The 12,372-nt window shown below is 40.1% G+C and overlaps 1 protein-coding gene across 1 annotated transcript in view; it reads left to right on the forward strand.

Moving 5' to 3' along the window:
* The window catches only part of LOC122553644 (mitochondrial import receptor subunit TOM20 homolog), a 23,733-nt gene continuing 11,361 nt past the window's right edge, over positions 1–12,372 (forward strand). The window contains exons 1-3 of the mRNA XM_043697769.1: positions 1–191; positions 4,764–4,813; positions 12,112–12,193. Coding sequence (XP_043553704.1) covers positions 65–191; positions 4,764–4,813; positions 12,112–12,193 — 259 coding nt within the window. The 5' untranslated portion in view covers positions 1–64. The remainder of the gene's footprint in view (positions 192–4,763; positions 4,814–12,111; positions 12,194–12,372) is intronic.

Below are 12,372 nucleotides of genomic sequence, written 5' to 3' on the forward strand. Positions count from 1 at the left end.
GGAGTTGCACTTCCGGATTGTCTGACGGGCTGGCGCCGGGAGCTGGAACTGGCAGCGGTTGGGAATGCTGCTGGTCGGTAAAACAGGGGCCATCGTGGCCGGGGTCTTTGGAGCAGCCTTCATCGGTTATTGTATATATTTTGACAGGAAAAGAAGAAGCGCCCCAGATTTCCGAGCAAAGTTGCGCGAAAGTAAGTGTTGCTCTCGGGCCTCGCTCACCGTCTCCCAGTTACCAGCGACAGGCACATGCAGGTGTTTGTGTCCTGTTAACCAACACTCAACCCCATTGCAATTAGGATGGAGCCTGCTGAGACATGCTCAATTACAGGAGTAAATGTAATTTATTTAGCATGAGAGACACCCCTCGTGGGCCCCGGCATCGTTCCCTCAAAGTTGATTTTCCAGCATCGATGATCTTGCTAAATTACAGGAGGGTGCAGCTTCTTTAAAGAGCCGTGGGTCAGAACTGGAATAAAAGCATCTTCATTGCAGCACAATCTGCCTTATAACGTGAGTTTCGGCTGGTTTTAAAACTGTTTTGTCTAAATATTTATTCTTGGGGCTACCTGATTTGCTGAGTGTTTCCAGCGTTTATTTCAGGTTTGCAGTAGTTCGTTTAAACATTGGTTGAGAATGCAATTATTCTGGTGGTGGAGTGTGTTATCACGAAGGTAACAACTTAATGAACGCAGTCTGCTCACAGACTGGATAAAATACCACGGACGTTTGTGGTTGTTATCGTTTAATCGAATTTGGTTGAGTTAGAGCTAACCCACAGCTCGTATCCATTTGAAACAAAACTTTGGCCATAACTCAGTCCTTGTAATGTTGGTGTCCCTTGTGTGCTTTCATGCCACACTGGACAAATCCTAATTAAATATAGATTTTGGGATCCAAGAATGACTGACATTGTACAGGATTTGACTTTATAATGAGTTGTGTGAAAGTACATTTTCCATAAATAAAAATAACGTCTCGTTTCCAGTCTCAGCTGCTTTTTAAGTCCCCCACTCACCCACTTTAGCCAGTGGTGTTTGGTGTTCGATAGTTGAGAAGATCAGATAAAATCCTAAAAGTCTTACTCCTTAAAAACTTTGTTCATCACTTTAGGTTGTTTTATTATGTACTTGAAGAGTAACTTGTCAACTTCTGTTTTCCTCCTGTCTTTACTTGTTACTATTTTTCTTTTTTCTGTCTGCTCAAGAATGGAAGTTGTGAATGTGCAACCTCCTGCAATGCACAGTAACCTATAGCGTAATTGTGTTCTGTCATTATTGAAGTTTAACAGGAAACAAGACAATAGTTGGAATTTAGATAGTGTTTTTATTAACTTTTATTGGGCAGTTGAATTCAGTTTAAAAACTGAGGTTTACATCAGAGCGCCTCGGAACACTTCAACCCCAGGGCATCAATGTGGACTTCACGAGTTTCCTCATTTCTCCCTCATCCTGTCTCTATTCCTGATGAAGGGCTTTTGCCCGAAACGTCGATTTTCCTGCTCCTCGGATGCTGCCTGACCTGCTGTGCTTTTCCAGCACTACTCTGATCTAAACTCTGGTTTCCAGCATCTGCAGTCCTCACTTTTGCCTAGTTCAGTTTAAAAACCGATAGTATAACCTGTAAATTGACATTGATAATGCCTTTTACCATCTCTAAAGTAAAACCGCTCAGTGTTTTGGCAGGACTGAAGTTTCATGATTGCAATAAATATTTTCTTGTAACATGTTATTTTGGATTATTTTATTAATATTGGAGAGACATTAAAATAAGCTTAATTAGATTTTACTCAAAGAATTTGTATGAATTTAATCTCAACTTGGGATCTCTTAATGGAAAAAAATAGTGTTATCTCTGCTTTATAAATGTTTCACTGTTAGATATACATTTTGACAGTTTTAATTTGAAGTATTTTGTATACGCATGAGTTCCATGCAAATAATTATTTTCAAGTCATGGTTATCAGTAAACTTTTAAAATATAAATTATGTGCAAAATCAATAGTGAAAACAAGTTGATAATTATAAATTCCAGATCAACAAAGACTAAAATACTGAAGTTAGACCTTGGTTTTTTTGATTTGACATGACCTATTTTCCATTTAATATTTTGCTCAGCTAGAAATTGAATGCCTGTCAAATATAATAAAACAAACATTTTTTCAACTGTGATTATAATGTGAAATGAAACTTTACAGTCTATTATGTGCATCAAAATAAACTTTATTTACATGCATACTGTGTATTATTTAAACAGTAGTTTCATAATGAAACATTCTGTTTTTAGCTGACCATTTTAACGATTATGAGAACGAAATGTTTGGATGGTTTGAATTACTGCAGGAGTCAAAAAGCAACCAGGTTCCCTTACCAATAAAAGGGAAAGATCTAGATGAGAAAGATCGTCCTTTTATAGATACGAGTAATTGAATATTTCCTAAGTGGTTCTGCTGCAATTATTCCTTGATTTTTGAAATTAAATTTGTAAAGCAAGGTCACAAGGTTATTTTTGTATTTTATGAGAAAAGAGCAAGTTCGTTTGCTTCCTGTTCTTTAAGCACATAAAATTAGTGATGCTGTAATGGCAAGTATAACTGCATTTGTATTCACTCACAGGCTTATGCACTTCACTGGTTGAACCAGCATTTATTACCCAAACCCATTTGCCCTTGAGAATGTGGTGGTGAGCTGCTGCCTTGAACTGCTGCAGTTCATTTCATGTTGCTGCATCCAAAATGCTTTTAGGGAGGGTGTTCGGGATTTAAACCCAGCAACATTGAAGGAACTGCGATATATTTCCAAATCTGTGTAACGAGTGACTTGGAATTCAAGTTGCAAGTGGTGAAATTCCCATGTATTTAATGCCCTTGCTCTTTTAGATGGTAGCATTTGTGGTTGCTGATTAGGGAGCTTTAGTGAATTTCTGTAGTGCATCTTTTCTATAGTACACACGGCTCCTACTGAACTGAGCTGTTGTGAATGCTTGTGGATGTGGTGCCACTTTAGCAGACTGCTTTGTTCTGGATTAGATTAGATTAGATTACAGTGTGGAAACAGGCCCTTCGGCCCAACAAGTCCACACCGACCCGCCGAAGCGAAACCCACCCATACCCCTACATTTACCCCTTATCTAACACTACGGGCAATTTAGTATGGCCAATTCACCTGACCCTGCACATCTTTGGACTGTGGGAGGAAACCGGAGCACCCGGAGGAAACCCACGCAGACACGGGGAGAACGTGCAAACTCCACACAGTCAGTCGCCTGAGGCGGGAATTGAACCCGGGTCTCTGGCGCTGTGAGGCAGCAGTGCTAACCACTGTGCCACCGTGCCGCCCACCCATCAAGCTGCTTTTGTTGTTGGTGCTGCACCATCCAACCAAAAAGTGGTGAATTTTTCATCACACTCCTGACTTGTGCCTTGTATATAGTGGACAGGTTTTGGGGAGTCTGGAGGTGAGTTCGCCACTGCAAGATTCTAAGCCTCTGACTGGTCCTTCTACTCAGTGCTTATATGACTCGTCCAGTTCAGTTTCTGGTCAAGGGTAACTACCAGGATATTGATAGTGATGCCATTCATTAAGTGTCAAGATGCAATGGTTATTGAAGATGGTCATGAGCCAGTTCTTGTGTGGCACAAGTATTACTTGCCACTTGTTGGCCTAGGTTTTGATCTTGTCCAGGTCTTGATGCATTTGAACATGGAGTGCTTCAGTTTCTGAGGAGTTGTGAATGGTCCTGTACGTTGTGCAGTCATCTGCGGACATCCTCACTTCTGACCTTGATAAGCAGCTGAAAATAATTGAGGCCAGATAAAGAAACTTGAGCAGAGATATCCTGGAGCTGAGGTGACTGAGCCCCCAATTATCTTAGTTTATGCAAGGTGTGACACTATCCAGTAGAGAGTTTTGCTCCTGATTCCTGTTTATTCTGGTTTTCCGACAACTTCTTTTTAGGATGCTCAGTCAAATAAGCCTTGATTTCAAGGACAGTCACCTCATCCCCAGAATTCAGCTCTTTGGTCCATGTGTGTATCAAAGTTGTTAAGTCAGAAGCAGAGTGGCCCTGGAGGCACACAAATTGAATGTCACTGAGCAGGTTATTGCTAAGCTAGTGCTGTTTGACAGCACTTTTAATTATACCTTCCATCACTTTACTGATTCAAGAGTAGACTGATGGTAATTGACTGGGTTGAATTTGTCCTGCTTTTTATGCACAGGGCATAACTGAGGAGATTTCTACATTGCTGGTGAGATGCCAGTGTTGTAGGTATACTGAACTGCTTGGTCGGGGTGCTGCAAGTTCTGAATTGCACGTTTTCAGTATAATTGCTGGAATGTTGACAGAATCCATAGCATTTTTCAATATGCACTGCTTCTGACTATTTCTTGATATCACATGAAGTGAATCAAATTGGCATCTGTGATGCTGCAGACCTCTTGAAGAGGTCAAGATGGGTCATCCATTGTTACTACTGGCTGATTATTGTTGTGAAAATATCAGTCTTATCTGCCTTGAACTGATGTGATGGTTCCCCTCTTGAGGATAGGGTTAATTTTGGAGCCTCAATTGTTAACTGATGTAAAATGATAACAGTTAATTTAAAATTCTGGTGAATGAACCTTAATCAATGTTCCTTGTTTTTCAGTGACTTAATAAGAAAGTGCCTTTGATGTCATTGTAACTGTGTGTTCTGCCTTCAATTCAGAAATTGAATTTTATACATCCATGATTTTAAATGAGTATATTTATTCTTAAAATTGTAGGAAGAAGAAAACAGAAGAAACAGGATAAAGAAAATGATTCTATTGGGAAGGTAAGATTGACTGTGCATATTAATGTTCTGTATTGTACTGTTTAATGTTTTGTGAACTGTGGGGGAAGCAGTTATTTGGACCAGGAATGTTTCCAGGTTCAATCCGTAGTCTCTGCTCAGTTATCCAAACTCACCTAAAGTCTGTAGGAACATGCTGATATTAATATCAGTGTTTTGTGTTTAAAAAGTGGGTAAGGGCGGATGGAAGGAAAATCGATCATTGTTCTCGTTTCACGCTGGTATCCACTGATTCTGCTGTAAAGAATGCCTGCTGATGCACCTTCATTTATGAAGAATGATCAGGAATAAATCTAACAGACCATTCAGGAATTATGGGAAGAAAGTTAGTTGAAGAAAGAAATTTTGTTGACACATGTTTTGACAGCAGTTGCCAAGGCAAACAATAGACAATAGGTGCAGGAGCCTGCACCACCATCAATATGATCATGGCTGATCATCCTTAATCAGTATCCTGTTCCTGCCTTATCTCCATTACCCTTGATTCCATAATCCTTGAGAGATCTATCCAACTCTTTCTTAAATGAATCCAGAGACTGGGCCTCCACTGCCCTCTGGGGCAGAGCATTCCACACAGCCACCACTCTCTGGGTGAAGAGCTTTCTCCTCATCTCTGTCCTAAGTGGTGTACCCCGTATTTTTAAGCTGTCCGTATTTTTAAGCTGTCCTCTGGTTCGGCACTCACCCATCAGCGGAAACATGTTTCCTGCCTCCAGAGTGTCCAATCCCTTAATAATCTTATATGTCTCAATCAGATCCCCTCTCAGTCAAGGGTATACAAGCCCAGTCGCTCCAGTCTTTCAGTGTAAGGTAATCCTGCCATTCCAGGAATTGACCTCGTGAACCTACGCTGCACTCCCTCAATAGCCAGAATGTCTTTCATCAAATTTGGAGACCAGAACTGAATGCAGTACTCCAGGTGTGGTCTCACCAGGGCCCTGTACAGCTGCAGAAGAACCTCTTTGCTTCTATACTCCCTCTTGTTATGAAGGCCAGCATGCTATTAGCCTGCTTCACTAGCTGCTGTACCTGCATGCTTACCTTCATTGACTGGTGTACAAGAACACCCAGATCTCTCTGTACTGCCCCTTTACCTAAATTGATTCCATTTAGGTAGTAATCTGCCTTCCTGTTCTTGCCACCAAAGTGGATAACCATACACTTATCCACATTAAACTGCATCTTCCATGCATCTGACCACTCACCGAACTTGTCCAGGTCACCCTGTAATCTCCTAACATCCTCATCACATTTCACCCTGCCACCCAGCTTAGTATCATCAGCAAATATGCTAATGTTATTACTAATGCCATCTTCTATATCATTAACATTTATTGTAAAAAGCTGCGGTCCCAGTACTGATCCCTGCGGTACCCCACTGGTCACTGCTTGCCATTCCGAAATGGAGCCGTTTATCACTACTTTGTTATCTATCAGCCAACCAACTTTCAATCCAAGTTAGTACTTTGCCCCCAGTACCATGCGCCCTAATTTTGCTCACTAACCTCCTGTGTGGGACTTTATCAAAAGCTTTCTGAAAGTCCAGGTACACTACATCTACTGGATCACCCTCATCCATCTTCAGCAAATAATCACCTTTGCATCCACGATTTCTCGAGCTACCTCTTCAGTACCCTGGGATGTAGACCATCAGGCTCCGGGGACTTATCAACCTTCAGACCTAACAGTCTCTCCAATACGAATTCCTGGCAAATATAAATTCCGTTAGGTTCAGGTCGTTCAGCCACTGTTACCTCAGGGAGATTGCTTGTGTCTTCCCCAGTGAACACAGATCTGAAGTACCAATTCAATTCTTCCGCCATTTCTTTGTTCCCCGTAATATATTCCCCTGTTTCTGTCTTCAAGGGCCCAATTTTAGTCTTAACCATTTTCTTGCCTTTCACATACTTAAAAAAACTTTTACTATCCTCCTTTATTATTGGCCAGTTTACCTTCGTACCTCATTTTTTCTCTGAATATATTTCCTTCTTAGTAATCCTCTGTTGTTCTTTAAAAGCTTGCCAGTCCTCCGTTTTCCCACTTATCTTTGCTATGTTATACTTTTTCTCTTTTAACTTTGTTTCTTAACTTCCCTCGTCAGCCACGGCCACCCATGCCGCCTCCTAGGATCTTTCTTCCTTTTTGGAATGAACTGATCCTGCATCTTCTGCATTATGCACAGAAATATCCGCCATTGTTCCTCCACTGTCATCCCTGCTAAGGTAATGCACCACTGAACTTTGGCCAGCTCCTCCCTCATAGCTCCATAGTTACCTTTATACAACAGAAATATTTTCACTTCCGATTGTACCCTCTCCCCCTCAAATTGCTGATTGAAGCTTATTGTATTATGTTGGAGTGCACACATCCTAGGAGTAATACTTTCCAAAATCTATTAGTAATCCACAGAATTAACAATCAATTTTAATGCCATATTCACTTAATAACAAGAGGAACTTTGGTACTAGATCTTAGTTTTATGTCTTGTGAATGTCAGGTGGACCTAAACCTGCCTTGACTGAAAGTAAAGAAAAAGGTGAAATTTGTTCAAGTTTTCATAATGTTTGTCCTGAGTAAAATTAGCAATAATTTTGTGTTCAGATCTTAACTACTTTGATTATTTTGAAGCCAAATGTTAACAAATTTCTGTTTCTGTCGTGAATAAGATCATTGCCAAAGTTCGAGAGTGGGTTTCTTCCGGGTGCTCCGGTTTCCTCCCACAATCCAAAAATGTGCAGGTTAGGTGAACTGGCCATGCTAAATTGCCCGTAGCCTTAGGTGAAGGGGTAAATGTGGGGGAATGGGTCTGGGTGGGTTGCACTTCGGTGGGTCGGTGTGGACTTGTTGGGCCGAAGGGCCTGTTTCCACACTAATCTAATCTGAATAATCTGAATCTGAATCTGAAGAACAATTCTCAGTTGTGGTGCTAAATGACAGATTGCTGAGATGTACTAACTATTTTTCATTCTTTCTCTTTGTTTATATTAAAATATAGGAGACATAATTAAATTCCATGAACTTATTCCTTGGTGAACATAAACAACGCATGCGATTATTTTGCATAAAATTAATGCAGCAGTTTTAACATGTACATGGCTTTGCTTTAGACGGGACTAGATGCTGAATTTGTGAATGATTTGGTCAGTGCTTGCCATTGACTTTGAGGAAGGCTGGCCAGAGAAAAGTAGTGGTCTCTGGGCTTGGTGATCCTTTCTCTGGACAGCAGTTTAAATCTAGCACCAAGCCCAATGGATGTCTTGACATATGGAGCAATGATACCAGTAAGCAGATGAGGAGCCAGTCACATTGAAGCATTCACACTGAGTAAGCCAGAACATAACAAAAATAAAATTCAACCTACACATTTAAATTTTTGCATACCGAAATAAATGAATAACCTTAGTTCAAAAGAGGAACTAAAATAAGAGCAAATTTTTGAAAACGAAGAAAAAAATTTGGTCTGATTCATCATTAGGGAGAAATTTGATATTGCACAAATACGAAATTAGATTTTCAGGGGCATTCATGAGAGTTTAGCAGTAACCATGAATTTAGTACACTGTTAAAATGTCAATTACATCTCATTCAACAACTGTAATGTTCTCAAGGACTTTTTACAGCAAGACTCAGCATAATGATGGAACTTCTTGTAAATTTATTTGATTTCTGTGAAATGTTGTGGGGGTACAATTCCTCAACAGTCTATCATCTAGAAATGTATAGAATCACTGACAGAAACTTGAGTTCAGCGTTATCTGTGCATTTAAGGACTCCCAAGTTTTGTCATCAGTTTCAAGGGAGCTGAAAATGTGTTGCTGGAAAAGCGCAGCAGGTCAGGCAGCATCCAGGGAACAGGAGAATCGACGTTTCGGGCATAAGCCCTTCTTCAGTTTCAAGGGAGTAATGGTAAACACTAACCAGGATTCTGCTGTGATAATGGCTGAATTTGTTTTTAATGTTCTCATTTCTAACATTGTCAGCAGAAAAAAAAGAGTTCATAAGATTAATAAAGCGTTTTGTCATAGTGTAAGACTTTAAAGGAGGTTCTGGTGACTGTGTTGAGACAAGATCCATGTGACTGCAGCTAAAAACAGAAGACATTGGTATAATTCTCAAGCATTGCAGGGCACTAAATACTGGGTATTCTAAACTACTTTGAGTAGTTTGAGTACTTTGATTCTAAACTACATTTCTAAACCAGAAATGAAAGAGGCATTGGTAATATTCTGGAAAATTAACTGGGGCAAAAAACGGATATGAGAGGAGGAGAACAATTTTGAAACTGTGACAACAAAATTATTGGATTCAGTGTTAGAATCGAGAAAGATAATAAATATTAAACATGAAGTGTGGACTGGAAAAGTTTAAAATTTAACCCGTTATGAAGAAAGTTGATCCAAACGTATTGAGTAAAAAAAAAACCAAAGGTAATGGCTTCATTTTTCCAGATGGAAATGATTTCAGTCTCTATATCAAACAGGCAGTCGACAGGGTGTGGAGGGATAATGCACTATGGTTGCCATCAGGGGAAGACATTCATTCCTTTGCCCAGAGTTCTTCTGGGGATGTGAAAAGAGCGTGTGATGAAATGGAAAGTTTGGGAGATGTGGGTGGAGGTCACAGATGTCAGGACACTTCAGGATCTTTTGAAAGGGTATTTGAGAAGTTAGAGATGATGGACAGGCTAAGCTGAATTGCATTAAAGGAGCAGGAAGATAATAGTTTTATAGACGAGCTCAAAGATTCTTGAGAAAACTCTGATCAGGTCATTCTGTTCAGAACCAGAAAAAGAGTTGAGGCAGGGATTGGATGATGTGGTTCATAGAGTAGTGTGAAAAGGATGGAAATGGTTGGATCCTGAGGGACAAATGTATGGAGATTGGAAGACAAGGTAGAGGTGAAGAAATGCGCACAACAAGGTGGCACACCCACCGTGGAGCTTTTTATAATGATGTATTTTAAAATTTTTTCATTGAATGTGGGCATGACCAACAAGGCCAGTATTTATTGCTCATCCAGAGAGCAGTAAGAGTTAATCACATTACTGTGGATCAGGAGTCACAGGTAGGATAGACCAGTTAAGGGTGACAGATTTCCTCCCCTCAAGGATATTGGGGAACCAGATGGGTTCTACAATGTCCATCAATGTTTACATGGTTGTCATTAGGCCATCTTTTTACACCAGAATTTTACTGAATTCAAATTTCACCATCTGTCGTGGTAGGATTCCAATCATGTAGAATATTAACCTGGAATTCTGGATTATGAGACCAGTGACCGTTTCACTACATTACAGTTTCTGCTGAAGTAGACCAGAATAACAACAGCCTACAGTCATAAAATATGCACTTAGCAACAGTTATTATAATAGAAAAACAATTACTTTCATGATCAAAAATAGTTTTGCTCACAAAGCATGCTAGATAGTGTGAGATGTATTTTATGGTGGATTCATTAGTTTGTTGAACATACACAAAAAGAGAGAAGACCTTAAACACAACATAACATCATAACCCCAATTGAATCTAACAAGCTTATTTCTTTTCCACAAATCAATCTCACACATCCTTCTCTACCCTATTCCTCTATCCTTTACTCTTTAAGTGCATCACATTTTTCTTGATCGAAATTGTCTGTTTGCTTCAGAGAACTTCTGTGTAACTGTCTTAACAGTTGTATTTGCCGTTCAATGAAAATGAAAATGCTACATCAGTCTTCTTACTGGTTTCCTAATTTTTTAAACTTTCACCTCATTGTCTGATGAGATTCTTAAAATTTGATTTTAATGATTTTTTGAAAACATTTGATGGGTTGAAGAAAAACAAGTATATACTTACATTTACATGGTGACTTACCATGTTCTCAATGTTCCCTGATGAAGGGCTTTTGCCCGAAACGTCGATTTTCCTGCTCCTCGGATGCTGCCTGACCTGCTGTGCTTTTCTAGTACCACTCTAATCTAGACTCTGGTTTCCAGCATCTGCAGTCCTTTTTTTACCTAGTTGATTTAAACCTATGCCCTCTAGTTTTGGTCTCTGACCCCAAGGAAAAGAACCTTGTCTATTTACCCTATCCATACGCTAATGATTTTGTAAATGCCTATAAGGTCACCCATCAGCCTTTGATGCACAAGGGAAAATAGCCCCAGCCTATTCAGCATCTCCCTATAGCTCAAACCCTTCAATCCTGGCAACATCTTCGTAAGTCTTCTCTGAATTCTTTCAAGTTTCACAGCATCCTTCATATACCAGGGAGACTAGAACTGCAGACAGTATTCCAACAGTGGCCTAACCAATGTCCTGTACTGCTGCAACGTGCCCTCTCATCTCCTGTACTTGATACACTGACCAATAAAGGTAACTGTACCAAATGCCGCCTTCACTATCCTATCTACCTGTGAATCCACTTTCATGGAAGGTCTCTTTGTTCAGCAACTTTCCCCAGGACCTTACCATTAAGTGTATAAGTCCTGCCCTGATTTGCCTTACCAAAACGCAGCACCTCACATTTACCTAAATTAAACTACATTTATCACTCCGCGGCCCATTGGCCCACCTGATCAAGACCCTGTTGTAGTCTGAGGTAACCTTGTGGTCCACTACACCTTCAATTTTGGTGTCATCTGCAAACTTACTAGCTATATTTCCTATGTTCACGTCTAAATCATTTATATAAATGACGAAAAGCAGTGGACCCAGCACCAATCCTTGTGGAATACCACTGGTCACAGGCCTCCAGTCTGAAAAGCAAACCTCAATCCCCATCCTCTGTCTGCTATCTTTGAGCCAGTTCAGTATCCAAATGGCGCGTTCTCCCTGTAATCCATGTGATCTAACCTTGCTGACCAGTCTAGCATGAGGAACCTTGTCGTACGCCTTACTGAAGTCCATGTAGATCGTCCACCACACTGCCCTCATCAATCCTCCTCATTAATTCTTCAGAAACTCAGTCATGTTCTGAGACATGATTTCCCATGCACAAAGACATGTTGATTATCCCTCATCAGTCCTTGCCTTCTAAATACATGTAAATTTCTCTAGTGTCAGCTGTTGATGTTCAATCAGCAATAGGAATTAGCAAATTGGCACTGCAACACAGTGACATGAAGGTAATGGATTCATTGCAGGGTCAAGCTATTCAAGATAAATTGGTCCCAGATTATCATGTTTATATTTATGAATAATGATTGGAGTAAGTTACAAATTTATATAGCTATTATCTCCATTTTGAGTTCAAGTAAATGCTGGAATTGATGTGTTTCTTTTTGACTTTAAATTCAGTTACCTGATCTGAAAGATGTTGAAGCTGTACAGAAGTTTTTTCTCGAAGAGGTCCAGTTGGGAGAAGAATTGCTGGCAAGAGGTAAATCTTGAATGTTACTGCTTATTATATATATTTCTTCCAGACCAGACCAGATTTTGTAACCAAAGTTGTATAATAAGGTCCCAGAAAGCTTTAAATTAATTGGTGGGGTGGGATCCCGGCAGGAAGGAGTTTGGGAGAGAGGAAATGAGAACTTACTGAGCAAGAGATATGGCGGT

The sequence above is a fragment of the Chiloscyllium plagiosum genome, chromosome 10, assembly GCF_004010195.1.
Source record: "Chiloscyllium plagiosum isolate BGI_BamShark_2017 chromosome 10, ASM401019v2, whole genome shotgun sequence".
Classification (NCBI taxonomy): domain Eukaryota; kingdom Metazoa; phylum Chordata; class Chondrichthyes; order Orectolobiformes; family Hemiscylliidae; genus Chiloscyllium; species Chiloscyllium plagiosum.